We start from the raw sequence: 25,074 nt of genomic DNA, 5'->3' as shown, positions 1-25,074 counted from the left end.
TCTGCATTGTTGGGAAGGGCTCGTAAGCAAGCCTTTCACGGTAAAGTCTACACCAGTTGAATTCGGGGCATGTGACAAATACAATTTTATTTAACTAGATTTATCACACCACTGCATAACACCCAGCAGATGGTGCTACGTCCTTATCCTTGTAGGTCTCAGTTCTGCGCTTTCAACAGAAAATGCGGAAGTGAAACAATGTAATGTGATGCCATTCCGGAGGACAGGAGTGGGCGACAAGAATTGATAGTTTACAATATAATACAATTATGGGAAATTAAATAGCCTAGCGGAATTTATCGCTCAATCAAAACATCACGGTAGCCGAGTTGAAATGGAGAGCCGTCGCACAGTAACACGAAGGTCGAGAAATCAACGCATCAGGTGAGTTTATGAGCTGCATTTGCTTTGTTGACAACGTTGGTTGGTCTGTGCCTGTCGCTGTTATGGCTTTGTCATCCATCCCCATTGTCTGTCTTATAATGAGACTGACAGACCAACATTAATTTGATGAGAAGCGATAGGCACATCAATGATTGCCTTCTGGTCTATAGACTATCAAATTGCAGCATTGTAGGCCTATGTGACCCCAACAAAAGGTTATTACCAATATGCAAAACCTTTCTTAAATGTAGAAAGTATCAACATTGTATCAGAGTTGTCTGGTGCGTGCGTGTTGTTGCTGAAACCAAAAGCACAGTAACAATGAATTGTATTTCTTACTCCACCCGACACCACTCCTCCAAATCTCCCCTGCCAATTCGTAATTATATCCATGACCATCTGTATATTGCCTTGCAGACTCATCAAATGACATCTACTTCGGAAAGCGCCACACACTTGTTTGCCAACCTGTAGGTGTGGTGCATCCCGTGGTGGGCTCGAGGGCGTTCAGTGTTTGGTGTCAACAAACGAACACATCCACATCATCGCGCTCGGATTCGTCCACGGAGGCAGAGGGACTGAAGTTGGGACGGACATAGTCGCCCCCATGCCCCGCTTCCCGGGGAGGACTGCAGACGTGGCTGCTAACCTGACTTCCCACGTGCTGGGTCGGCCACTGTGCGCTAACGGGACGCCCTGGATCCTCTATCTGTTCGAGGAATGCGTGGAGAATGTGTGGGAATACTGGAGTGTAGTCATCGGGCTCATCTCCATGTTCTGTTTCTTGCTGTCAACTCTACCGTAAGTTGTTCACTACTGCAGTAGGAAGGCGTTCTATAAGGGAAAAGTAGTTTGTATTTATAATATAAACTAAAATAGCTGATCACAGATATTGTGATCAACAGCTGCCATCTCAAATGTATCTGACATTTGGTGTTATGAAGATACTCATGACAGATTAAATAGCCCATTGTTGATTTATTACCATAGCAATGAGAGAGTCTGTGGCTCTGCAAAGCCAGTTTATCAGGTTCTGAGAGACATCTAATAAAAGTATCTGTTTGTCACATCTCTCTCCTCTCTGCCTCCATTGTATTTCTTGTTCTCCCTCCCCTCCCCCCCCTCTCCCCCTTCCCCCCTCCTCCTCTCCCCTCCCCCCTCCTCCTCTCCTCTCCGCAGACAAGTCATTGAGGCTTATCGCAATGGTAAAGTGGAGGAGGCCATGTCTATTGGCTTTCTGCTCTTCCTCTTCAGTGGGGACCTCAGCAGTCTGACAGGCTGCGTCCTGACCAGCCAGCTGCCCATCCAGGTATCTAACAACTGGCACAACTTCAACTTGCTCTTGTGTGCAAAGTATGAGTATGGGCAGAGGCATAAGGCAGTTATTGTTTTGATTGCCATAGCACTCTCTGCCCAGGCATACCCTGATGCGCTGTATCACTGCTGCGTTGAAGCACCTTTTCAGCATTTTGTTTAATCTGGTTTGTGAATGGATTTAGTCTTTCTACATTTACATTTTATCCAAGGGCATGTTTTTCTTAACCGTTCCCTTGCCAATGCCTATCTGCAGAGGGTGCCACTGTCAAATCATATTTGATTGTTCTCTCTCTCTCTCTCTGTCTCTTCTCTCTCTCAGATTGTGACAGTAGTGTTCTACATCTTCACTGATCTCCTGCTCATCTCCCAGTTCCTCTACTACAAGATCAAGAACAGCTCATCTAAAAGTAAGGCCAGCCTGATCATGATATTGCACTGTCCCCCCGATATGGAAACACAATAGAATGCCATGATTGTATATGTGTGAGAATCAGCATGGTTCCTTGCATTGTAGTTAGTGTGCTGTAGGTCCATATTTCCATTTTACGTTGAATTCTGAGGGTGCAGTCTGTGTACTCGCGTTATATGCTACATCTATGCCCTATTCACAATGCTAACAGCTACATTGAGGGAAAAAAGTATTTGATCCCCTGCTGATTTTGTACGTTTGCCCACTGACAAAGAAATTATCAGTCTATAATTTTAATGGTAGGTTTATTTGAACAGTGAGAGACAGAATAACAACCAAAAAATCTAGAAAAACCCATGTCAAAAATGTTATAAATTGATTTAGCATTTTAATGTGGGATTCCAAACTCTCCACCATGGCCAAGACCAAAGAGCTCTCCAAGAATGTCAGGGACAAGATTGTAGACCTACTCAAGGCTGGAATGGGCTACAAGACCATCGCCAAGCAGCTTGGTGAGAAGGTGACAACAGTTGGAGCGATTATTCGCAAATGGAAGAAACACAAAATAACTGTCAATCTCCCTAGACCTGGGGCTCCATGCAAGATCTCACTCGTGGAGTTGCAATGATCATGAGAACGGTGAGGAATCAGCCCAGAACTACACGGGAGGATCTTGTCAATGATCTCAAGGCAGCTGGGACCATAGTCACCAAGAAAACAATTGGTAACACACTACGCCGTGAAGGACTGAAATCCTGCAGCGCTCGCAAGGTCCCCCTGCTCAAGAAAGCACATATGCAGGGCCGTCTGAAGTTTGCCAATGAACATCTGAATGATTCAGAGGAGAACTGGGTGAAAGTGTTGTGGTCAGATGAGACCAAAATGGAGCTCTTTGGCATCAACTCAACTTGCCGTGTTTGGAGGAGGAGGAATGCTGCCTATGACCCCAAGAACACCATCCCCACGTCAAACATGGAGGTGGAAACATTATGCTTTGGGGGTGTTTTTCTGCTAAGGGGACAGGACAACTTCACCGCATCAAAGGGACGATGGACGGGGCCATGTACCGTCAAATCTTGGGTGAGAACCTCATTCCCTCAGCCAGGGCATTGAAAATGGGTCGTGGATGGGTATTCCAGCATGACAATGACCCAAAACACACGGCCAAGGCAACAAAGGAGTGGCTCAAGAATAAGCACATTAAGGTCCTGGAGTGGCCTAGCCAGTCTCCAGACCACAATCCCATAGAAAATCTGTGGAGGGAGCTGAAGGTCCGAGTTGCCAAACGTCAGCCTCAAAACCTTAATGACTTGGAGAAGATCTGCAAAGAGGAGTGGAACAAAATCCCTCCTGAGATGTGTGCAAACCTGGTGGCCAACTACAAGAAACGTCTGAACTCTGTGATTGCCAACAAGGGTTTTGCCACCAAGTATTAAGTCATGTTTTGCAGAGGGGTCAAATACTTATTTCCCTCATTAAAATGCAAATCAATTTATAACATTTTTGACATGTGTTTTTCTGGATTTTTTTGTTGTTATTCTGTCTCTCACTGTTCAAATAAACCTACCATTAAAATGATAGACTGATCATGTCTTTGTCAGTGGGCAAACGTACAAAATCAGCAGGGGATCAAATAGTTTTTTCCCTCACTGTATGCCCAGTTATCAACGCCTAGTGTGTATGACATGACTGTGTTTGTGTGTGTGTGTGTTTTCAAGTGAAATAGCTACAGTGGGGAGAACAAGTATTTGATACACTGCCGATTTTGCAGGTTTTCCTACTTACAAAGCATATAGAGGTCTGTAATTTTTATCATAGGTACACTTCAACTGTGAGACGGAATCTAAAACAGAAATCCAGAAAATCACATTGTATGATTTTTAAGTAATTAATTGGCATTTTATTGCATGACATAAGTATTTGATCACCTACCAACCAGTAAGAATTCTGGCTCTCACAGACCTGTTAGTTTTTCTTTAAGAAGCCCTCCTGTTCTCCACTCATTGCCTGTATTAACTGCACCTGTTTGAACTCGTTACCTGTATAAAAGACACCTGTCCACACACTCAATCAGACAGACTCCAACCTCTCCACAATGGCCAAGACCAGAGAGCTGTGTAAGGACATCAGGGATAAAATTGTAGACCTGCACAAGGCTGGGATGGGCTACAGGACAACAGGCAAGCAGCTTGGTGAGAAGGCAACAACTGTTGGCGCAATTATTAGAAAATGGAAGAAGTTCAAGATGACGGTCAATCACCCTCGGTCTGGGCCTCCATGCAAGATCTCACCTCGTGGGGCATCAATGATCATGAGGAAGGTGAGGGATCAGCCCAGAACTACACGGCAGGACCTGGTCAATGACCTGAAGAGAGCTGGGACCGCAGTCTCAAAGAAAACCATTAGTAACACATTACGCCGTCATGGATTAAAATCCTGCAGCGCACACAAGGTCCCCCTGCTCAAGCCAGCGCATGTCCAGGCCCGTCTGAAGTTTGCCAATGACCATCTGGATGATCCAGAGGAGGAATGGGAGAAGGTCATGTGGTCTGATGAGACAAAAATATAGCTTTTTGGTCTAAACTCCACTCGCCGTGTTTGGAGGAAGAAGGATGAGTACAACCCCAAGAACACCATCCCAACCGTGAAGCATGGAGGTGGAAACATCATTCTTTGGGGATGCTTTTCTGCAAAGGGGACAGGACGACTGCACCGTATTGAGGGGAGGATGGATGGGGCCATGTATCACGAGATCTTGGCCAACAACCTCCTTCCCTAAGTAAGACCATTGAAGATGGGTCGTGGCTTGGTCTTCCAGCATGACAACGACCCGAAACACACAGCCAGGGCAACTAAGGAGTGGCTCCGTAAGAAGCATCTCAAGGTCCTGGAGTGGCCTAGCCAGTCTCCAGACATGAACCCAATAGAAAATCTTTGGAGAGAGCTGAAAGTCCATATTGCCCAGCGACAGCCCCAAAACCTGAAGGATCTGGAGAAAGTCTGTATGGAGGAGTGGGCCAAAATCCCTGCTGCAGTGTGTGCAAACCTGGTCAAGACCTACAGGAAACGTATGATCTCTGTAATTGCAAACACAGGTTTCTGTACCAAATATTAAGTTCTGCTTTTTTGATGTATCAAATACTTATGTCATGCAATAAAATGCAAATTAATTACTTAAAAATCATACAATGTGATTTTCTGGATTTTTGTTTTAGATTCCGTCTCACAGTTGAAGTGTACCTATGATAAAAATTACAGACCTCTACATGCTTTGTAAGTAGGAAAACCTGCAAAATCGGCAGTGTATCAAATACTTGTTCTCCCCGCTGTAGTTCCCACTAAAAGTTGATGACTGACAAATTCTCACCTTGTAAAGCTCCCTTGTTAGTCCAGTTTGCAGCCGAGGGCTGAAACACAAAAGGAAGACATATTGGATTACTTAACAGTACATCTATGTGAGGGTGTATTTTGTGTGTGTAGGTATTTGTTTGTGTGGGCTGGTGGGTGTGTATCTGTCACTGTCAATAAAGACAGAGAGAGGGAGGTCTTGCCAAACCTGTACAAGCCCTTCCACATTTCTCCATAGCTCAGGTATCTCACAGGTGTGTCTGGAACAGGTCACCTCTACAAAACCAGGAGGGACAGCAACACTGTGTGTGTGTCTCTCTTCCCCCAGAGCGCCCCATGTTGAAGTGGTTGTGTTTCCTGTGGTGCGGGGCTTCCACTGTGGCCCTCCTGATCCTCCCCAAGTTCATCACTGACAACAACACCTCTGCCAACACTCAGGTGACACGTGTGAGACAGTGACTCGCTCTCTCTGTCTCTCTCTCTCTCTGACTCTCTCTCTGTCTCTCTCTCTGTCCCTCTCTCTCTGACTCGCTATTGCTCTCTGAGTCTCTCTCTCTCTGACTTTCTCTGACTCTCTCTCTGACTCTCTCTCTCTGGCTCGCTCTCTCTCTCTCTGGCTCTCTCTCACTCTGACTCTCTCTCTGACTCGCTATTGCTCTCTGACTCTCTCTTGCTCTCTGACTCTCTCTTGCTCTCTGACTCTCTGTCTCTATCTCTCTCTGACTTTCTCTGACTCACTCTCTCGCTCTCTGACTCTCTCTCTCTCTCTCTCTGACTCGCTCTGACTCTCTCTCTGACTCTCTCTCTCTCTCTCTCTGGCTCGCTCTCTCTCTCTCTGGCTCTCTCTCACTCTCTGACTCTCTCTCTGACTCGCTATTGCTCTCTGACTTTCTCTTGCTCTCTGACTCTCTCATAGCTCTCTGACTCTCTCTGTCTCTATCTCTCTCTGACTTTCTCTGACTCTCTCTCTCTCTGACTCTGACTCTCTCTGACTCTCTCTCTTCAGAATGCCTCTAACAGCGTGGAGATCTCTGGTTATGCCTGTGGATACCTGGCCTCCATATTCTACCTCTCCTCTCGGTTTCCACAGCTCTACAAAAATGTGAGTGACAGTATATGTGTGAATATGGAGGGGAGGTGGGGTAAGATGTGACACGATGGCAGGATTAGGGAACATAAGGAGTGAGAGGGAAGAGGGTGAGAGGAGGGGAAGGATAGAGGGAAGGAAGGGGTGATAAAGGAAGGCTCAAAGTAGGTGGGGCCAGACTAGACGAATTAGGAAGAAATGCTGTTGTTTTGAGAACCAGGCAAACCAGGCGTGAGAGAAATGAGAACCAGACGTGAGAGACAATGGTGTTTTGTGCTGAGGGATGTCACAGCATCTGGACTGGTGGCTCCTGCAGAGAACTCACTGTCACTCCCAATGTGAGAACGGTTCCTAGGGATGTTCTAAGGGGGAGAGCACAGTACACACACACACACGTTTTGATATAGTGAGTGTCTCTGTGAGGGTGAGTGACTTACCAACAACAAATCATGCATACTAACACATTGTGAAAATATGTTAGGAATTAATATTATTTTGGAACTTAACAAAAACAAGTTGATAAAATGAAGATCTAATAGAATGGGGTTAAATGATTAACTACATAACATGGTTTGAAGAGCCTAAGCCTAAAATCTTCACTTTTCTCTGTCGGTTTTGAGGTCTAGACGGTAACATCTCCCTGTCTGTGTCCAGTTTAAGAGGCAGTCTACAGAGGGCACGTCGTACATGCTGTTTGCCCTGGCCATGATGGGCAACGGGACCTACGGGCTCAGTGTCATTGTGGTTCTGCCAGCTCTGACCGGCTCCAAACAGACCTTCATCCTCAAACATCTGGCCTGGCTCATCGGCAGCCTGGGAGTCCTCCTCCTAGACTTCTTCGTATCCTTTCTTTTACTCAGAGATCCTCATTTCACTGAAAAAAGGATAAGGATAATGAAGTGAAAGTGTTATTTCTGTCTCTGGAATATTGTTGACTTATTGTGGTGTGTTTTGTGAATGAGCCTTAACTCTCCCAGGTCACCGCCCAGTTCATCATCTACAGGAAGAACAGCTCCGGTAAAACCAGCAAGAAGCTGAAAGTTCCTGAAGTAGAACCTCTGCTCTGTGAAGAGGAGGAGCTGTCCACGTTCTAGAGTGAGAACATTATGGAAGTTCTAGAGTGAGAACATTATGGAAGTTCTAGAGTGAGAACAGTAAGAGAATTCTAGAAATCCTCTCCATAATCAATAAATACATCAAATGTATTTATAAAGCCCTTTTTACATCAGCAGATGTCACAAAGTGCTAAACAGAAACCCAGCCTAAATCCCCAAACAGCAAGCAATGCAGATGTAGAAGCACGGTGGCTAGGAAAAACTCCCTGTTGACCGGAGACCTAGAATAATCAGACAAATGTGATAGTACACCAATGTTCCCTCCATTTAAGTACAGGTGAATTAAAGGGGGCATCTTATGTTTGAAGAATGTAATCTCAGTAGATCTATTCTCTCTTTCTTTGTAAGGGGGCTCATATGATCAATTCACTATGTGATTTCCTAGTACACTACAGCCCTATAGGATGTGTCAGTGTCTCACATTGCTCTAGTCTAGTTTGTCAATGGTTAGAGCTCTTGTGTTTTCCAGGATATGCAATGCACTTTGAACTGTTCACACACCATTGTCATCTAGGTAAACCGTACAAGAGGGGACCACAACAGTGTTTGTTCCTGTATGTAGGTTTAAAAAATGTAATACATTGTACCAACAGTAATGTATCACATTGACTATTGATGTGCCACAAAGTAGTGGGCTGCACCAACAGCAAAGTATTTTACACTTGTGGTGAATTTGATATAGTTTACCCTGGTTTGTTCTAGGAGCAGATTCTGTTGTAATTTAATCCCTGTGTAAATGATAGTTGGTAAATTGATTGGAGTGTTACACAGTGTTTATATTGTGAAGATGCAGTGGGGTTAAGCCTTATACCATGTGCTTTACATCTACATGTCTTTATGTGTTGCTGCAGTGGAGGTCTGAGGGCTGTTTGACGTGTTCAGGCTGCTGCTTTTAAAACCAACAGTTCTTTGGCTGAAATCTAAACGTTTTAGCTGAACAGCCTCCTTTCCTTATCTCCTCTCCTTATGTTATGGCCCAGTCATTTTACCTATCATTGGCCACAAAGAATGGAAGGAAGGAGGGTTTTGACAGTATTGAGTCACAGCCTTGAGCATTGAGTTCACCCCTTATTGTGGAGTTGTATCCAGGGGTGTATTCACTAGGATCAAAACGAGGAGGGGCCTACCTGAATTTGTCCAATAGAAACGCTCGTTTTCGTTGCAAAATGTTTTCAGTTTAGAGTAAACGGTTTCTGTTTATAAAGTGTTTTGAAACGGAAACCGTTTACTCTAAACGGAAAACGTGTGCGACTAATGAATACACCCCAATCTTCTATGTGTGCAGTCACATGTTCAGAAAGCGGAGGATCAAAGTTGTGTGGGAACTGGGACCGTCTTATAAGTTGATGTGCATGGAGTCGTAGAATAGAACTGAGGGAATAGAACTACAAGCGTTTTTGTGCAGGTCATGTCACTGTTGTTAGTGTGTCATGGATGTGATTGGTTGATTGACAGCACAGATTTCGTTTATCTGGCCCAGGTTACCCCGGTGGGGGGGAGTTTGAACCGGGTGAAAAGTGATTGTATTCATTTTGGAACAGGGCTGCCTCCTGGGCATGAGCCAGTGCCCCGCTCTGGCCGCCGGTGAAGTCGGCCCAAAACAAAAGTGACGTAATGAAGCACGTGGAAAGATGAGTAGGATTCTGTTTTCACTGAAGTGAAGCTTTTGATAAACACCCTTTCTGCCTTCCCAATGAAAACTAGTTTTGACAACTCAAACATTTTATTTTATGGAAAATATATCTATGTTTCTGGACGATGCACCTAGCTGCCTTGTTGACAACATGACCGAGCGGCACAGATTACTGTTTGATTTGAGAAGGGCGCTCCTCCCTCCCTGTAAATATGAAACTAGTTAAGCGTTGGACAGAAATATAAAGGAGTGCTTGTGTTTTAGGAGCGCAATGTGACAAAACATGATGTGACTAAGTATTTATTGGTAGAGATAGTGTAGAGTTACAGCTGGGCTTTAATAAGCACAGTTGTGATTTGGTGGACTTTCCATGTGTAAAATAAGGAGTATTTCGATTTTTACGTGACGTATTGAAAAAGCTCAAAATGTGGTCTTTAGAATATGGCTGCCCAGCAAATGATTGTGGCCATGGTCAGGAAACGGCAGGAAACCCATGAACGGAGAGAAATTATGATGGCACTTATTTTCTCTGTGATAAACCTGTAGATAGTTGCAGATTTTGTTTATTATTTTAAAGGTAATTATCGGTTGTTTCAGACAAACTTTTTTGCCTTTCTCTTGATAAATTTAAGTTTCATTCCGGTTTGCTCAAAGCCTGGCCTCTCTTCAATGTGTTTCCTATAGACATCTTCCAAACCATAGGATGGAATAGTGAGATATTTATTTACAGTCTCAAGAACAAGGAAAATCGATAAAATTATTTTTACTTGAATAATGACACTGTATTGCTCTTTTAAGATACAAATGTATTTATATTTATACTTAAGATAACATGGTATTTTATTTTCCTTATGCTTTAGCCTCTTTAGCCTGTATGTTACTTGCGATATTTAATCTAATTGATGATAATGTCCCAGTATTTCAGCTTTGTAGCTCATTGTACACAAGTTAAGCATTCCAATATGATGTTTATGTAACAAACAAACATCTCAATAAAGTCCGAATTATATCCAATGTGTGTGTAGTTTTTTTGTTTTGAGGCAAGATAACACACATGATGTAGTATTGTGTGTAGTATTTGGCAGGTACACAGTTTCAGCAAATATGTATTACAGATACAGTAATTTAAATATATCTATAAACACATGGTTTACAAACTGCTTAGAAATCATTTAAGTTGTCCTACTATACCTTCTATAATAGCCTTTGGTAAATTGGTTAAGTTAAATGGGATGCACGGTCTCTGCAACATATCATGTGCATTTTGTAATTGAAATGTATGCACTCACTAACTGTAAGTCGCTCTGGATAAGAGCGTCTGCTAAATGACTAAAATGTAAATGTGATTGAAATATTCTACATCATATAGTATGTCTATCCCAATGCTACGAGGTGTTTGATGGGTGGAAATGGGCGTTGTTTGAGTCGAGATGAGGGCACCAGGGAATGAGTTTATATCTATTGGAGAATCTTAATTGTATACGCCCCTCCTCGCCTCCTTCTCAAAACCCATTGGATGAGAATGGTAGAGGTCCCGCCCCTCCAAACTTCTCCTCCAATGGGTTTTGAGAAGGAGGCGATGAGAGAGGACGCGGGGAAGATGCAATTGTCTCCTACAGAGTTTCTAAACCTTACTGTACTGTCTTTGCTCATATCAAAGACAGTGTAGTGTGAAGATAGGCTAAAACTGCTTATCCAATAGAAATCCCCGATCGCACTTGTAGGCGATGTCATGGCGACGTTGGCTAGCTAAACTCATACGTAAAAGATGTCATCGTTCGGGTGTAGCGGTCGTCTCCCGCCAAACTGCGCATGTGCAGGCTGTCAACGCAAAGGCAATCCTTCGATATAGAGTTGTTTTTGACGAAAATGAAAACGTGTCAATTTGTCACTTTCACGAGGTTGGAGTAAGAACATGTTCAACTACTTAAGAGATTGTCTCGAATCTAGGTTATGCATTCAGATTTATAGAAAATGAATAACAATAATTTGTCACTTCTCAAACCCCAAACCCCGGCCTGGTCTGTTTCGCAAGCGTTCCCGGAAAAATCGCGATGTTGCGCCTCTGGGTTTTGAAACTGTGCTCATGTCCTCCAACACCCCGCCCACACATTCCAAAAGGGGTTTGACCGAACCCTGACGTGACCAATGAGAAAAGTAAGTTCCGTTGAGGGCGGGTCGTTTGGGATTCAATAGGGAAGGACTTCCTTCGTAGTTAGTTGCTGTTGGATGGAAGCTGCGCTGCTTAGGTGACACGTAACTAAAGTTAAAAGTGTTGTAGGCCTCGTAAATATCGAGATTTTGAGTTCTACTACAGGACTTGACAAAGTCTGAACGCGTTGCACTGGGAATCTGTTACATCCTGTCTGGTTTTGTTTCGGAATAGAGTGCTGCGCTTCTACATTACACACTGATAAATTCTGCTTCTCATCAAATATCGGAGAGAGTTTGCTGTGTGTAGTGTAGTCAAGCGAAAATCCAAGAAAAAGTAACAACAAACTGGGATTCCTTCGTGGATGTGGCTACACCGTCTTGTGGGCTAAAATGAATCCAACATATTCACTAAACTTGCCTCAACTCTGAAGTGTTTCTGCTCCCACTGTCTAATAATGCTTGGGGAAGACTGAGGTGAGAAGGGGCTTGAGAGGTAGAAAGTTTTGCCGAAGTTTGCACAGAAGTGACCGGGGGATTGTTTGTGCAGGCGGCGGGGAGGGAAGCGATTAAATCATGGGGAATGGAGTGTGTTCTCGGAGGCAGCGGAGAATCTTCCAGTCTCTCCTTCTCATCACTGTGGTTTTCGGGATGATTTATGTGGGGATGATATCGTATGAGATGCACAATCAGTTGAAGAGGACTGAGGCGATGGCTGTCAAGTACCAGCAGCATCAAGAGTCGCTGTCGGCGCAACTTCAAGGTAAATATTTGCCGGAGCAGAGGTTTGAAGAAATAAGCAAAGGAAGGCGAGAGGGAGGAGTTCGAATGGGTGACTTGTATTGTACCTTTATGACTTTCTTTGCGTTCTTCTTTACCGATATCTGATTTTACTAAAACATACAATTGTATCAGTTGCGAGTGTCGAAATTGTGACTATCACCGCGGTGGCTTATTTTGCGTTGGCTGGCTCAGTTTACTGTATTGACTGGGTGGGTTGGACTTGAGTTTAGCACATATCATCCTCCACTTAGCCTTTAACCTAGCATAATACCGGCGCCTAAGAGGTTATTTTGAGTTTTGTCTAGTCCCATGGAATGTCGATTCTTGATAACTGTAAGTCGCTCTGGATAAGAGCGTCTGCTAAATGACTAAAATGTCAAATGTAAATGTAATAAATTATTTATGGCTGCAAAGTAGGACATAACCTGGTAGCCTCAGTGTCCCGAGGCCTGCTCTGCACCTTAGGAAACCTCACTTGTCACCTCAACGCCAGACAGGTCACTAGGCTGGCATTCTAAACTCTTAGGTCACTCCCTCTACCCCTGGTGTCTCTAAGTAGGCCCTGGCCTTTTGATGACTGAACCACCAATTTTATGTTTGGTTGTACAATTGTGCTTTCTAGGTTAGTTCAACGCGGACACTGTTCAATTTCCACATACTTTGTTATATCACCTAGTTTAGGCTACACATATGGTGGTTGTTCCATGTTTTAAATGTACTGTATGCCCAGATGGACTGTGAAGTAACAATACATGGACCGTTTCAAATGGATTGGATAGCGCTTCACTAAAATGATGTCATAGGTAACTCCCTTCAGCCTACTCACATTGTTGTGGAGTGGTGGTTTCGTTCCCTCACTGTCATTCAATATCTACTCTCCACTGTTGATAGCATTAATGTGACCTATATTTAGAGATGGACTGTTACACAGCCTGTGGGGGAATATCGATTCCGTTTTCCCTTTTTGACAACGGAGCAGCCGTTAACTGCCGTACAGGGCTCTGGTGGCCATGTTCCGCTCAGTAGGCTACTGTATTTAAATGTTCTCTAGTAGACATTTAGCAGACACTCTCATGCAGAGCGATTTACAATAACTGCATTGAAGTGAGGAAGCTAAGTCGCAATCAAAGGGATTTATCAGTCAAAAATACTGAACAAAAAATGTAAACGCAACATTTAAAGTGTTGGTCCAATGTTTCATGAGCTGAATAAAAGATCCCAGAAATGTTCCATTGCTTATTTCTCTAAAACATTTTGCACACATTTGTTTACATCCCTGTTAGTGAGCATTTCTCCTTTGCCAAGATAATCCATCCACCTGACAGGTGTGGCGTATCAAGAAGCTGATTAAACAGCATGATCATTACACAGGTGCACCTTGTGCTGGGGACAATACAAGGCCAATCTAAATTGAACGGTTTTGAGGGAGCGCGCAATTGGCATGTTGACTGTAGGAATGTCCACGAGCTGTTGCCAGAAAATTGAATGGTAATTCTCTACGATAAGCCTCCTCCAACGTCGTTTTAGAGAATTTGTCAGTAAGTCCAACCGGCCTCGCATCCTCAGACCATGTCTAACCACGCCAGCCTAGGACCTCCACATCTGGCTTCTTCACCTGCGGGATCGTCGGAGACCAGCCACCCGGACAGCTGATGAAACTGTGGATTTGCACAACCGAATAATTTCTGCATAAACTGTCAGAAACCGTCTCAGGGAACAGTCTCAGGGAATATCATCTGCCTGCTCGTCCTCCTCACCAGGGTCTTGACCTGACTGCAGTTTGGCGTCGTAAACCGACTTAATTGGGAAAATGCTCACCTTCAATGGCCACTGGCATGCTCTTCACGGATGAATCCCGTTTTCAACTGTACCAGGCAGATGGCAGACAGCTTGAATGGCGTCATGTGGGGGAATGGGTTGCTGGAACCCTGGATTGTAAACTGTCATGGTCAAAACATATTGATACAACAGTAGCTAGGATGGGGAGAAGTCTGTCTATATAAAGCGCTGCTCTGCATTCTTAACAGCACTATCAACAAGGCAGGTCCTACAGGCCCTAGTTTTGTTGCACCTGGACTACTGTTCAGTCATGTGGTCAGGTGCCACAAACGGCAGCACGGCTGGCCCTTGGATGTACACAAAGAGATAACATTAATAATATGCATGTCGATCTCTCTTGGCTCAAAGTGGAGGGGAGATTGACTTCATCACTACTTGAATTTGTGAGAGGTATTGACATGTTGAATGAACCGAGCTGGCTGTTTGAACTACTGGCACACGGCTCGGACACCCATGCATACCCCACAAGACATGCCACCAGAGGTCTCTTCACAGTCCCCAAGTCCAGAACAGACTATGGGAGGCGCACAGTACTAAATAGAGCCATGACTACATGGAACTCTATTTCCACATCAGGTAACTCATGCCAGCAGTAAAATTAGATTTAAAAAACGGATACAAATACACCTTATGGAACAGCGGGGACTGTGAAGCAACACAAATATAGACACATGCATACAAACACACGATAACAGACATATATACACATGTACACATGGATTTTGTGTTATAGATATGTGGTAGTAGAGTAGAGGCCTGAGGGCACACAATTAATATGTTGTGAAATCTGTTATGAATTTATTGTAATGTTTTTAAAATGTATAACTGCCTTAATTTTGTTGGACCCCAGGAAGAGTAATGGGGATCCATAATAAATACAAATACCACAGTGGTTTCTCTGGGTTTGTAACTGGTACCACAGGGGTTTCTCTGTACCCTCAGCCTCTCTACCTCTCCCCTTCTCTCTACCTCTCCCCTTCTCTCTACTCTCAGCCTCTCTACCTCTCCCCTTCTCTCTAATCTCAGCCTCTCTACCTCTCCCCTTCTCTCTAATCTCAGCCTCTCTACCTCTCCCCTTCTCTCTACTCTCAGCCTCTCTACCTCTCCCCTTCTCTCTACTCTCATCCTCTCTACCTCTCCCCTTCTCTCTACTCTCATCCTCTCTACCTCTCCCCTTCTCTCTACCTCTCCCCTTCTCTCTACCCTCAGCCTCTCTACCTCTCCCCTTCTCTCTCCCCTCATCCTCTCTACCTCTCCCCTTCTCTCTACCCTCAGCCTCTCTACCTCTCCCCTTCTCTCTCCCCTCATCCTCTCTACCTCTCCCCTTCTCTCTACCCTCAGCCTCTCTACCTCTCCCCTTCTCTCTACCCTCAGCCTCTCTACCTCTCCCCTTCTCTCTCCCCTCATCCTCTCTACCTCTCCCCTTCTCTCTACCCTCAGCCTCTCTACCTCTCCCCTTCTCTTTACCCTCATCCTCTCTACCTCTCCCCTTCTCTCTAATCTCAGCCTCTCTACCTCTCCCCTTCTCTCTAATCTCAGCCTCTCTACCTCTCCCCTTCTCTCTACTCTCAGCCTCTCTACCTCTCCCCTTCTCTCTAATCTCAGCCTCTCTACCTCTCCCCTTCTCTCTACTCTCAGCCTCTCTACCTCTCCCCTTCTCTCTACTCTCATCCTCTCTACCTCTCCCCTTCTCTCTACTCTCATCCTCTCTACCTCTCCCCTTCTCTCTACCTCTCCCCTTCTCTCTCCCCTCATCCTCTCTACCTCTCCCCTTCTCTCTACCCTCAGCCTCTCTACCTCTCCCCTTCTCTCTACCCTCATTCTCTCTACCTCTCCCCTTCTCTCTACCCTCATTCTCTCTACCTCTCCCCTTCTCTCTACCCTCAGCCTCTCTACCTCTCCCCTTCTCTCTACCCTCAGCCTCTCTACCTCTCCCCTTCTCTCTACCTCTCCCCTTCTCTCTACCTCTCCCCTTCTCTCTACCTCTCCCCTTCTCTCTCCCCTCAGCCTCTCTACCTCTCCCCTTCTCTCTACCCTCAGCCTCTCTACCTTTCTTCTGTCTCCCAGTGGTGTGAGTTTTTACTTCACAGTTTGTCTCTGTCCTGTCTTCCCCTCACCTAATCTATCAAGCCCCAACTAGCTTGACTGAGAGAGATGCATGGCCTAATCTAAAATAAATCACTGGTACTGAGAAATGAACATAGTGGAGCTGTAAAGCTCAGACCACTCTCATGTCTTGGTCCCTGGTAAAGGCGTGGTCCCAGTCTATGGGTATCTCTCAATAGTCTAACGTTTCTTCCTTTCCGCATTTCCTTTCCTTCACCCACACTAATCTGAGTAGTGCACAGGTGAAAGTACAGGTACAGTTGAAGTCGGATGTTTACATACACTTAGGTTGGAGTCATTAAAACTTGTTTTTCAACCACTCCACAAATGTATTGTTAACAAACTATAGTTTTGGCAAGTCGGTTAGGACACAAGTAATTTTTCCAACAGTTGTTTACAGACAGATTATTTCACTTATAATTCACTGTATCACAATTCCAGTGGGTCAGAAGTTTACATACATTAAGTTGACTGTGCCTTTAAACAGCTTGGAAAATTCCAGAAAATGATGTCATGGCTTTAGAAGCTTCTGATAGGCTAATTGACATCATTTGAGTCAATTGGAGTACCTGTGGATGTATTTCAAGGCCTACCTTCAAACTCAGTACCTCTTTGCTTGACGTCATGGGAAAATCGAAATAAATCAGAAAAATAAGACCTCCACAAGTCTGGTTCATCCTTGGGAGCAATTTTCAAACGCCTGAAGGTACCACGTTCATCTGTACAAACAATAGTACGAAAGTATAAACACCATGGGACAGATATCGTACTTTTTGGAGAAATGTCCTGTGGTCTGATGAAACAAAAATAGATCTGTTTGGCCATAATGAACATCGTTATGTTTGGAGGAAAAAGGGGGTGGCTTGCAAGCCGAAGAACACCATCCCAACCGTGAAGCACGGGGGTGGCAGCATCATGCTGTGGTGGTGCTTTGCTGCAGGAGGGACTGGTGCACTTCACAAAATAGATGGCATCATGAGGAAGGAAAATTATGTGGATATATTGAAGCAACATCTCAAGACATCAGTCAGGAAGTTAAAGTTTGGTCGCAAATGGGTCTTCCAAATGGACAATGACCCCAAGCATACTTCCAAAGTTGTTGCAAAGTGACTTAAGGACAACAAAGTCAAGGTATTGGAGTGGCCATCACAAAGCCCTGACCTCAATCCTATAGAACATTTGTGGGCAGAACTGAAAAAGCGTGTTTGAGCAAGGAGGCCTATAAACCTGACTCAGTTACACCAGCTCTGTCAGGAGGAATGGGCCAAAATTCACTCAATTTATTGTGGGAAGCTTGTGGAAGGCTACCCGAAACGTTTGACCCAAGTTAAACAATTTAAAGGCAATGCTACCAAATACTTATTGAGTGTATGTAAACTTCTGACCCACTGGGAATGTGATGAAATAAATTAAAAGCTGAAAAATCATTCTCTCTACTATTATTCTGACATTTCACATTCTTAAAATAAAGTGGTGATCCTAACTGACCTAAGACAGGGAATTTTTACTGGGATTAAATGTCAGTAATTGTGAAAAACAGAGTTTAAATGTATTTGGCTAAGGTGTATGTAAACTTCCGACTTCAACTGTAGGCTTCCTTCCACCTTATTTCTTCCACTACCCTTATGTCCAAATCAGTGCCGATAAAGGTCATGAGATGTAGCCTACCTAGAATATGTTGTGGAATATAGCCCTAGCGTTAAAGGGAGTTAGAAGCGCTGTATAATAAATGCGTACTTTAAACCTGTGATGTTGAATGCATGTACAATAGGCCTTTGTTAAGATACCTATTGTAATAAAGTGACGGTAAAGGCTCTCTGGTGAGGGTAAAGGCACTCAGGTGAGGGTAAAGGCTCTCTGGTGAGGGTAAATACTCTCTGGTGAGGGTAAAGGCTCTCTGGTGAGGGTAAAGGCTCTCTGGTGAGGGTAAAGGCTCTCTGGTGAGGGTAAATGCTCTCTGGTGAGGGTAAAGGCTCTCTGGTGACGGTGAAGGCTCTCTGGTGAGGGTAAATGCTCTCTGGTGAGGGTAAAGGCTCTCTGGTGAGGGTGAAGGCTCTCTGGTGAGGGTAAAGGCTCTCTGGTGACGGTGAAGGCTCTCTGGTGACGGTGAAGGCTCTCTGGTGAGGGTAAAGGCTCTCTGGTGAGGGTAAAGGCTCTCTGGTGACGGTGAAGGCTCTCTGGTGAGGGTAAAGGCTCTCTGGTGAGGGTAAAGGCTCTCTGGTGAGGGTGAAGGCTCTCTGGTGAGGGTGAAGGCTCTCTGGTGAGGGTAAAGGCTCTCTGGTGAGGGTAAAGGCTCTCTGGTGACGGTGAAGGCTCTCTGGTGAGGGTAAAGGCTCTCTGGTGAGGGTAAAGGCTCTCTGGTGAGGGTGAAGGCTCTCTGGTGAGGGTAAAGGCTCTCTGGTGAGGGTGAAGGCTCTCTGGTGACGGTGAAGGCTCTCTGATACTTCTGTGCTGCTCAGATTTTCCAGGTGGTATTACAGGGAGAACAGGTTGGGTAGGATATTAGCCTTGGGTTTTCATGGTGTCACTCTGCCCCTTTAAAGTCTGGAGAAACTCTCTCTCTCTTGTAGACAAAGACTAATACTTTTGCTTAGAACTTTTTGGAAATTAAGCTTCTCCTCTCAACCGTGCCATTCTGCTTGTAAAATTATTACCAACTTTACCCACTTTGGGATTTGAGGTGAGGGTTAGGTAAAGGTGAGAGCTCAATCTCAGTGACATCATACTGTGGAGTATCACACCTGACCATCAATCAGCGATGGCAATGCCAGAATACACACGCTGAACCAATACAGAACACCCACACTCATTCGGACACACACACACACACGTACAGTAGACACACACACACACACACACACACACACAGCAAATGATCTGTTTGCTTGTTCAAAGCCTATGTTTATACTCTAAGATGAATATGTGTGTGTGTGTGTGTGTGTGTGTGTGTGTGTGTGTGTGTGTGTGTGTGTGTGTGTGAAGTCTAAATGTTTGTATCGTAGACAGCTTTCTGTTTAGCTTCCACTCCAGATGGCCCTGTGAGAACATCCCCTCACAGTAACTCTGTTTTCTCTCTCTCTCTCCCTCATCCTCCCTCTCTTTCTCAGTGGTGTATGAGCATCGCTCGCGGCTAGAGAAGTCTCTGCAGAAGGAACGTGTGGAGCACAAGAAGGCCAAAGAGGGTGAGAGAGACAGACAGCAGCCAATAGTGTCTAAATGACTACATGAAGTACATCAATCCTCAATTATACACTCTTTACAGCCGTGGTGATTGCATCATGTCTTCCCTTCCTTTAACAGATTATCTGGTGTATAAACTTGAAGCCCAACAGTCACTGAACAAGGAAAAGGTAGGCCTGAGTCCTTAACTCTAGTGCTAAAGACAGAAAGTTATGCTGTTAAATTCAGCATTTATGTAAATTTGATTGTACATTTTGTTGATAATGTAATATGAAAGGAGTTGAGACTGGGATTGTAAATGTTTGTCGTTTTGTTTATTAAACAGCAGGACTCCAGCAACAAATTCAACTCTTTACATGAGCAGCACCAGATGCTGAAGGTCAGTAAGAACACACGCACGCACGCACGCACGCACACACACACACACACACACACACACACACACACACACACACACACACACACACACACACACACACACACACACACACACACACACACACACACACACACACACACACACACACACTGACCCACCCTCTGTCCTTGTTGTTTTAGAAGCAGCATGAGGACCTGAAGAAGCAGCACTATGACCTGCAGGAGCAGCATCAGATTCAGGGAGAGGACCACAGCAAGGTCTTGGACCAACACAAGGACAGCTTCGACAAACTACAGCAGACCAAAGAGATGGAGGTCTCCAAACTCAAAGGTGCGCACAGACGCCACAGACACACAGACACACTGATGCCACAGACCCACAGACACGCCGCAGACAGATGCCACAGGCGCCACAGACACACAGGCGCCACAGACACACAGGCGCCACAGACACACTGATGCCACAGCCACACAGACCCACAAACACGCCGCAGACAGACGCCACAGACACACAGACACCACAGACACGCAGACGCCACAGACGCCACAGACACACTGATGCCACAGCCACACAGACCCACAGACACGCCGCACACAGACGCCACAGACACACACACACAGACACACAGGAGGACATGAGTGAATACTAGCAGGCCTTTGTCTCCCTCTCCTGACTTGGAGCAGTGTTACAGTTTGGAGTTACGACAATGTGTGTGGCATAATAACGTTGTAATAAATATGATATATGTTGTTTATGTGTGTTTATGTCATCACTGTAGAGAATGTGTATAATCTGCGACAGGAGAATAAGCAGCTGAGGAGAGCCCACCAGGACATCCATGTCCAGTTGCAGGATGCACGGGTCAGTACTGGGAATAGTAGAGCTTGGTCTGGGCACCGACCTGGAATTGTTTATGTAAAGGACGTAGATATGGAAGAAGCTCTCTTAAGGTCATTGGAAAGCTAGGAGGATCCATCACCACGTTCTGTTTTATTCTACATGATTATTATGATTATTACAGATAGTACATAAGGACTTGAAGGCTGCCCATGATCAGCTTGCACTGACGCTAGAGGACCACAAGAGTGCGCTGGCCGCAGCTCAGGTAGGGAGACACACTGACTGCACCGTGTGGGGGCATGATTGTTCTTTCTAACATGATATCTAGTGACTATCCTGGTTTCTATCATGATATCTAGTGGCTATCCTGGTTTCTAACATGATATCTAGTGGCTATCCTGGTTTCTATCGTAATATAAAGTGACTATCCTTGTTTCTAACATGCTATCTAGTGACTATCCTGGTTTTTAACATGATATCTAGGGACTATCCTGGTTTCTATCATGATATCTAGGGACTATCCTGGTTTCTATCGTGATATCTAGGGACTATCCTGGTTTTTAACATGATATCTAGGGACTATCCTGGTTTCTATCATGATATCTAGGGACTATCCTGGTTTCTAACATGATATTTAGTGACTATCCTGGTTTCTAGCATGATAACTAGGGACGATCCTGGTTTCTAACATGCTGTCTAGGGACTATCCTGGTTTCTAACATGCTGTCAAGGGACTATCCTTGTTTCTAACATGCTATCTAGTGACTATCCTGGTTTCTAACATGCTGTCTAGGGACTATCCTGGTTTCTAACTTGCTGTCTAGGGACTATCCTGGTTTCTAACATGCTGTCTATGGACTATCCTGGTTTCTAACATGCTGTCTAGGGACTATCCTGGTTTCTAACAGATATCTAGGGACTATCATGGTTTCTAACATGATATCTGGGGACTATCCTGGTTTCTAACATGCTGTCTAGGGACTATCCTGGTTTCTATCATGATATCTAGTGACTATCCTGGTTTCTAACATGATATCTAGGGATGATCCTGGTTTCTAACATGCTGTCTAGGGACTATCCTGGTTTCTAACATGCTGTCTAGGGACTATCCTGGTTTCTAACAGCTATCTAGGGACTATCATGGTTTCTAACATGATATCTAGTGACTATCCTGGTTTCTAACATGATATCTAGGGACTATCCTGGTTTCTAACATGCTGTCTAGGGACTATCCTGGTTTCTAACATGATATCTAGGGACTATCCTGGTTTCTAACATGCTGTCTAGGGACTATCCTGGTTTCTAACATGATATCTAGAGACTATCCTGGTTTCTAACCTGATATCTAGCGACTATCCTAGTGAAGGACAGGAAGTTATGACTCTCAGAGCGGCAGTGTCGGTCTGTGTGTGTCTGGGGGTTGGGGCCGTGGGAGGATGGGCGTCAGGTGGGTTGGTTCACTAAGGGGTGTCTGAGCTTGAGCTGCACATCAAAAGCATGCTTAAGCTAATCGAGTGGGAAAATATAATGGGGTGATTGGAGCGAGAGAGAGAAAGAAAGAGTGAGAGGGAAAGAATGTAAGAATTCAGGAAAGCAATGGAGTCTGTTTGATAAACAGGGTGTTGCGGCTTAACTCATCCAGTCCATTTGATGTACAAGGGGGAGAAAGGACTGTACCACTAATTCTGGAAAGGGGGGGTTGATGTGGACTGGGCTAATGGTACAGTCAGATGACTTGCAATCTGTAGGCTGCTGCCTGCCTGTCCCCCTTGCAAGATGACCTCTCATTTCTCACATCTGACCCCTGATCTTCCGGCTTGCTTGACGCTGTCTTCCTGGTTCTGAGGACGCTGCCTCCTAACGCTCTTCTAACCTTCAGCTAACCTTAGGCTAACCTTTTGCTAATGCAAGTTTGCAAGTGCCCTTCAATAAATCTGACTTCAGGTTGTTTGCATGTCCTGGCCTCACTGTTTCCTTATGGTTATTTAATAGTTGTCTGAAGGTTGTCTGATGGTCTCTCCTCAGGTCCAGGTGGATGAGTTTAAACAACTCAAAGAGACCTTGATCAGAATGCCCAGCCTTCGACATGATCAAAACCCCGCCCACCAACAGGCCCAGCCTGGTGCTGTATTGTCCGAGCCCCATGAACAGCTAGCTGCCTTAGTGGCTACGCCTCGCGTAGAAGCACACAGCCATGGGGAAGACCATGAGGAAGACCATGAGGAAGACCATGGGGACACACAGTCCAGGGTACAGGAGGCTGCTCTTTGTTGGCACACATTTGAATCTGTCATGTTATTTTGTGACACTGACACACACACACACTAACATCCTCTCTGACCCACTCTGTTCTTCTAATAACCAGTTGCATCTGCAGGAGGAGGAGGTGGCCAAGCCAGAGTTCCAGTCTCAGCCTGCCGAGAAAGAGGCAGAGGGGGAGGCAGAGGGGGAGGCAGAGGGGGAGGCAGAGGGGGAGGCAGAGGGGGAGGCAGAGAGGAGGAGAGAGCTGGCGGAGGAAGAGATGGAGCAGGCGGGGCAGCCCCAGAAGCTGGAGGAGGAATCCGAACAACCACAGGAGGACGAGGGGTTGGAGGCGGAACAAGACCAGCCAGACGACAACGCTCTGGACCGTCAGAGACGCCAACCACAAGTGGGAACAACCACTTTAGAACCAGTTAGAACGGCGTAATACAAGCTCTTTAGAACAGCATTAGAACCTGTTGTCTCATTGTCTCTCTGGTTTCCCCAGGATCCACAAAGTGACATCCACCTCGTCCCTGAGACCCACCTCCAGCAGGAGGCCCACGTGGCCCAGGCGGAGCGGGTGAAGTCTGCCTACGAGCAGCAGCAGGAGCAGCAGCGCCTGGAGGCTGAGCGGGCCCAGAGGACGAGGGAGCTCCAACTGCGCCAGGAGGCCCTGCAGGCCCAGAGAATGAGCGTGCAGAGGGAGCGAGAGCTGCGTCTGAGAGCTCATCACCAGCGAGAGGAGGAGCAGCATCGAGAGGCGGACCGTCGGGAACAGCTACTGAAGGAGGAGCAGCTCAGGTCAGAGGGCAAGGGGTTGGGGTCAAAGGTTATGTAGAGGTCACGAAGAGGTTTCAGTTAAATTCAATACAATTCATCAATTGCTTATTGAAAAGAATTTGACCCCACAACATGCCCATGGAATGGTGTTACAATGTGTTGTGTTGTAATGTTATATTCTTCAGGAAGAAGAGTGACTATGAGAACATGGACAATGACATCGTCCAAGGGGATGAAGAACCTCGTATTGATGATGACGAAGGTGAGAGAATCAATCAATCAATCAATCAATCAAGTCACCAAATATTTTAAGGCCTTGACAAATGTGATTGTATACAGTGTATTTGAAAAGTATTCAGACCCCTTCCCTTTTTCCACAATTTATGTTACAGCCTTATTCTAAAATTGATTAAATAAAACAATTTCCTCATCAATCTACATACAATACCCCATAATGACAAAGCGAAAACAGGTTTTTAGAAATGTTTGCAAATGTATTAAAAATAAAAAACATACCTTATTTACATAAGTATTCAGACCCTTTGCTATGAGACTTGAAATTGTGCTCAGGTGCATCCTGTTTCCATTGATCATCCTGTTTCTACAACTTGATTGGAGTCCACCTGTGGTAAATTCAATTGATTGGACATGATTTGGAAATGCACACACCTGTCTCTATAAGGTCCCACAGTTGACAGTGCATGTCAGAGCAAAAACCAAGCCATGAGGTCGAAGGAATGGTCCGTAAAGCTCCGAGACAGGATTGTGTTGAGGCACAGATCTGGGGAAGGGTACCAAAACATTTCTGCAGCATTGAAGGTCCCCAAGAACACAGTCGCCTCAATCAGTCTTAAATGGAAGAAGTTTGGAACCACCAAGAGTCTTCCTAGAGCTGGCCACCAGGCCAAACTGAGCAATCGGTGGAGAAGGGCCTTGGTCAGAGAGGTGACCAAGAACCCAATGGTCCCTCTGACAGAGCTCCAGAGAACCTTCCAGAAGGACAACCATCTCTGCACACTCCACCAATCAGGTCTTTGTGGTACAGTGGCCAGACGGAAGCCACTCCTCAGTAAAAGGCACATAACAGCCCGCTTGGAGTTTGCCAAAAGGCACCTAAAGGACTCTCAGACCATGAGAAACAAGATTTTCGGGTCTGATGAAACCAAGAATGAAATCTTTGGCCTGAATGCCAAGCGTCACGCCTGGAGGAAACCTGGCACCATCCCTACGGTGAAGCATGGTGGTGGCAGCATCATGCTGTGGGGATGTTTTTCAGCGGCAGGGACTGGGAGACTAGTCAGGATCGAGGCAAAGATGAACAGAGCAAAGTACAGAGAGATCCTTGATGAACACTTGCTCCAGAGTGCTCAGGACCTCAGACTGGGGCGAAGGTTCACCTTCCAACAGGACAATGACCCTAAGCACACAGCCAAGACAACGCAGGAGTGGCTTCGGGACAAGTCTCTGAATGTCCTTGAG

At 45.3% G+C, this 25,074-nt stretch overlaps 2 protein-coding genes across 4 annotated transcripts in view; both read left to right on the top strand.

Annotated features, from left to right (window-relative positions):
• Positions 1-194: 194 nt before the first annotated feature.
• On the top strand, positions 195-9,418 carry LOC121567594 (lysosomal amino acid transporter 1 homolog). The gene is made up of 8 exons (XM_041877767.2): positions 195-384; positions 802-1,185; positions 1,564-1,693; positions 2,021-2,108; positions 5,787-5,896; positions 6,465-6,560; positions 7,200-7,385; positions 7,523-9,418. The coding sequence occupies exons 2-8, from the start codon at positions 992-994 to the stop codon at positions 7,637-7,639; spliced, it is 921 nt and encodes a 306-aa protein (XP_041733701.1). The 5' UTR covers positions 195-384; positions 802-991; the 3' UTR covers positions 7,640-9,418.
• Positions 9,419-11,515: 2,097 nt separating this feature from the next.
• Positions 11,516-25,074, top strand: part of LOC121567593 (Golgi integral membrane protein 4) — an 18,456-nt gene continuing 4,897 nt past the window's right edge. For 2 of the 3 annotated variants that reach the window (XR_006660691.1, XM_041877763.1), the window contains exons 1-11: positions 11,516-12,207; positions 19,280-19,354; positions 19,473-19,522; positions 19,678-19,731; positions 19,911-20,061; positions 20,510-20,592; positions 20,753-20,836; positions 22,597-22,821; positions 22,937-23,221; positions 23,321-23,616; positions 23,781-23,857. Coding sequence is in view for 2 of the 3 variants with exons in the window: in XM_041877763.1 (XP_041733697.1) it covers positions 12,021-12,207; positions 19,280-19,354; positions 19,473-19,522; positions 19,678-19,731; positions 19,911-20,061; positions 20,510-20,592; positions 20,753-20,836; positions 22,597-22,821; positions 22,937-23,221; positions 23,321-23,616; positions 23,781-23,857 (1,567 nt within the window). In the remaining variant the exon portion in view is untranslated. The remainder of the gene's footprint in view (positions 12,208-19,279; positions 19,355-19,472; positions 19,523-19,677; positions 19,732-19,910; positions 20,062-20,509; positions 20,593-20,752; positions 20,837-22,596; positions 22,822-22,936; positions 23,222-23,320; positions 23,617-23,780; positions 23,858-25,074) is intronic. The other variant, XM_041877764.1, reaches the window with a different exon arrangement.

Source organism: Coregonus clupeaformis, chromosome 6 (genome assembly GCF_020615455.1).
Source record: "Coregonus clupeaformis isolate EN_2021a chromosome 6, ASM2061545v1, whole genome shotgun sequence".
Lineage (NCBI taxonomy): Eukaryota > Metazoa > Chordata > Actinopteri > Salmoniformes > Salmonidae > Coregonus > Coregonus clupeaformis.
This window is presented reverse-complemented; position numbering and strand designations above follow the sequence as displayed.

Bases quoted from the DNA above. Each gene is read 5' to 3' on its own strand.
- LOC121567594 (XM_041877767.2), top strand. From the start codon at position 992: ATGCCCCGCTTCCCGGGGAGGACTGCAGACGTGGCTGCTAACCTGACT. The intron at 2,109-5,786 runs GTAAGGCCAGCC...CTCTTCCCCCAG, and splicing joins CAAGAACAGCTCATCTAAAA to AGCGCCCCATGTTGAAGTGG. The intron at 5,897-6,464 runs GTGACACGTGTG...CTCTCTCTTCAG, and splicing joins ACACCTCTGCCAACACTCAG to AATGCCTCTAACAGCGTGGA.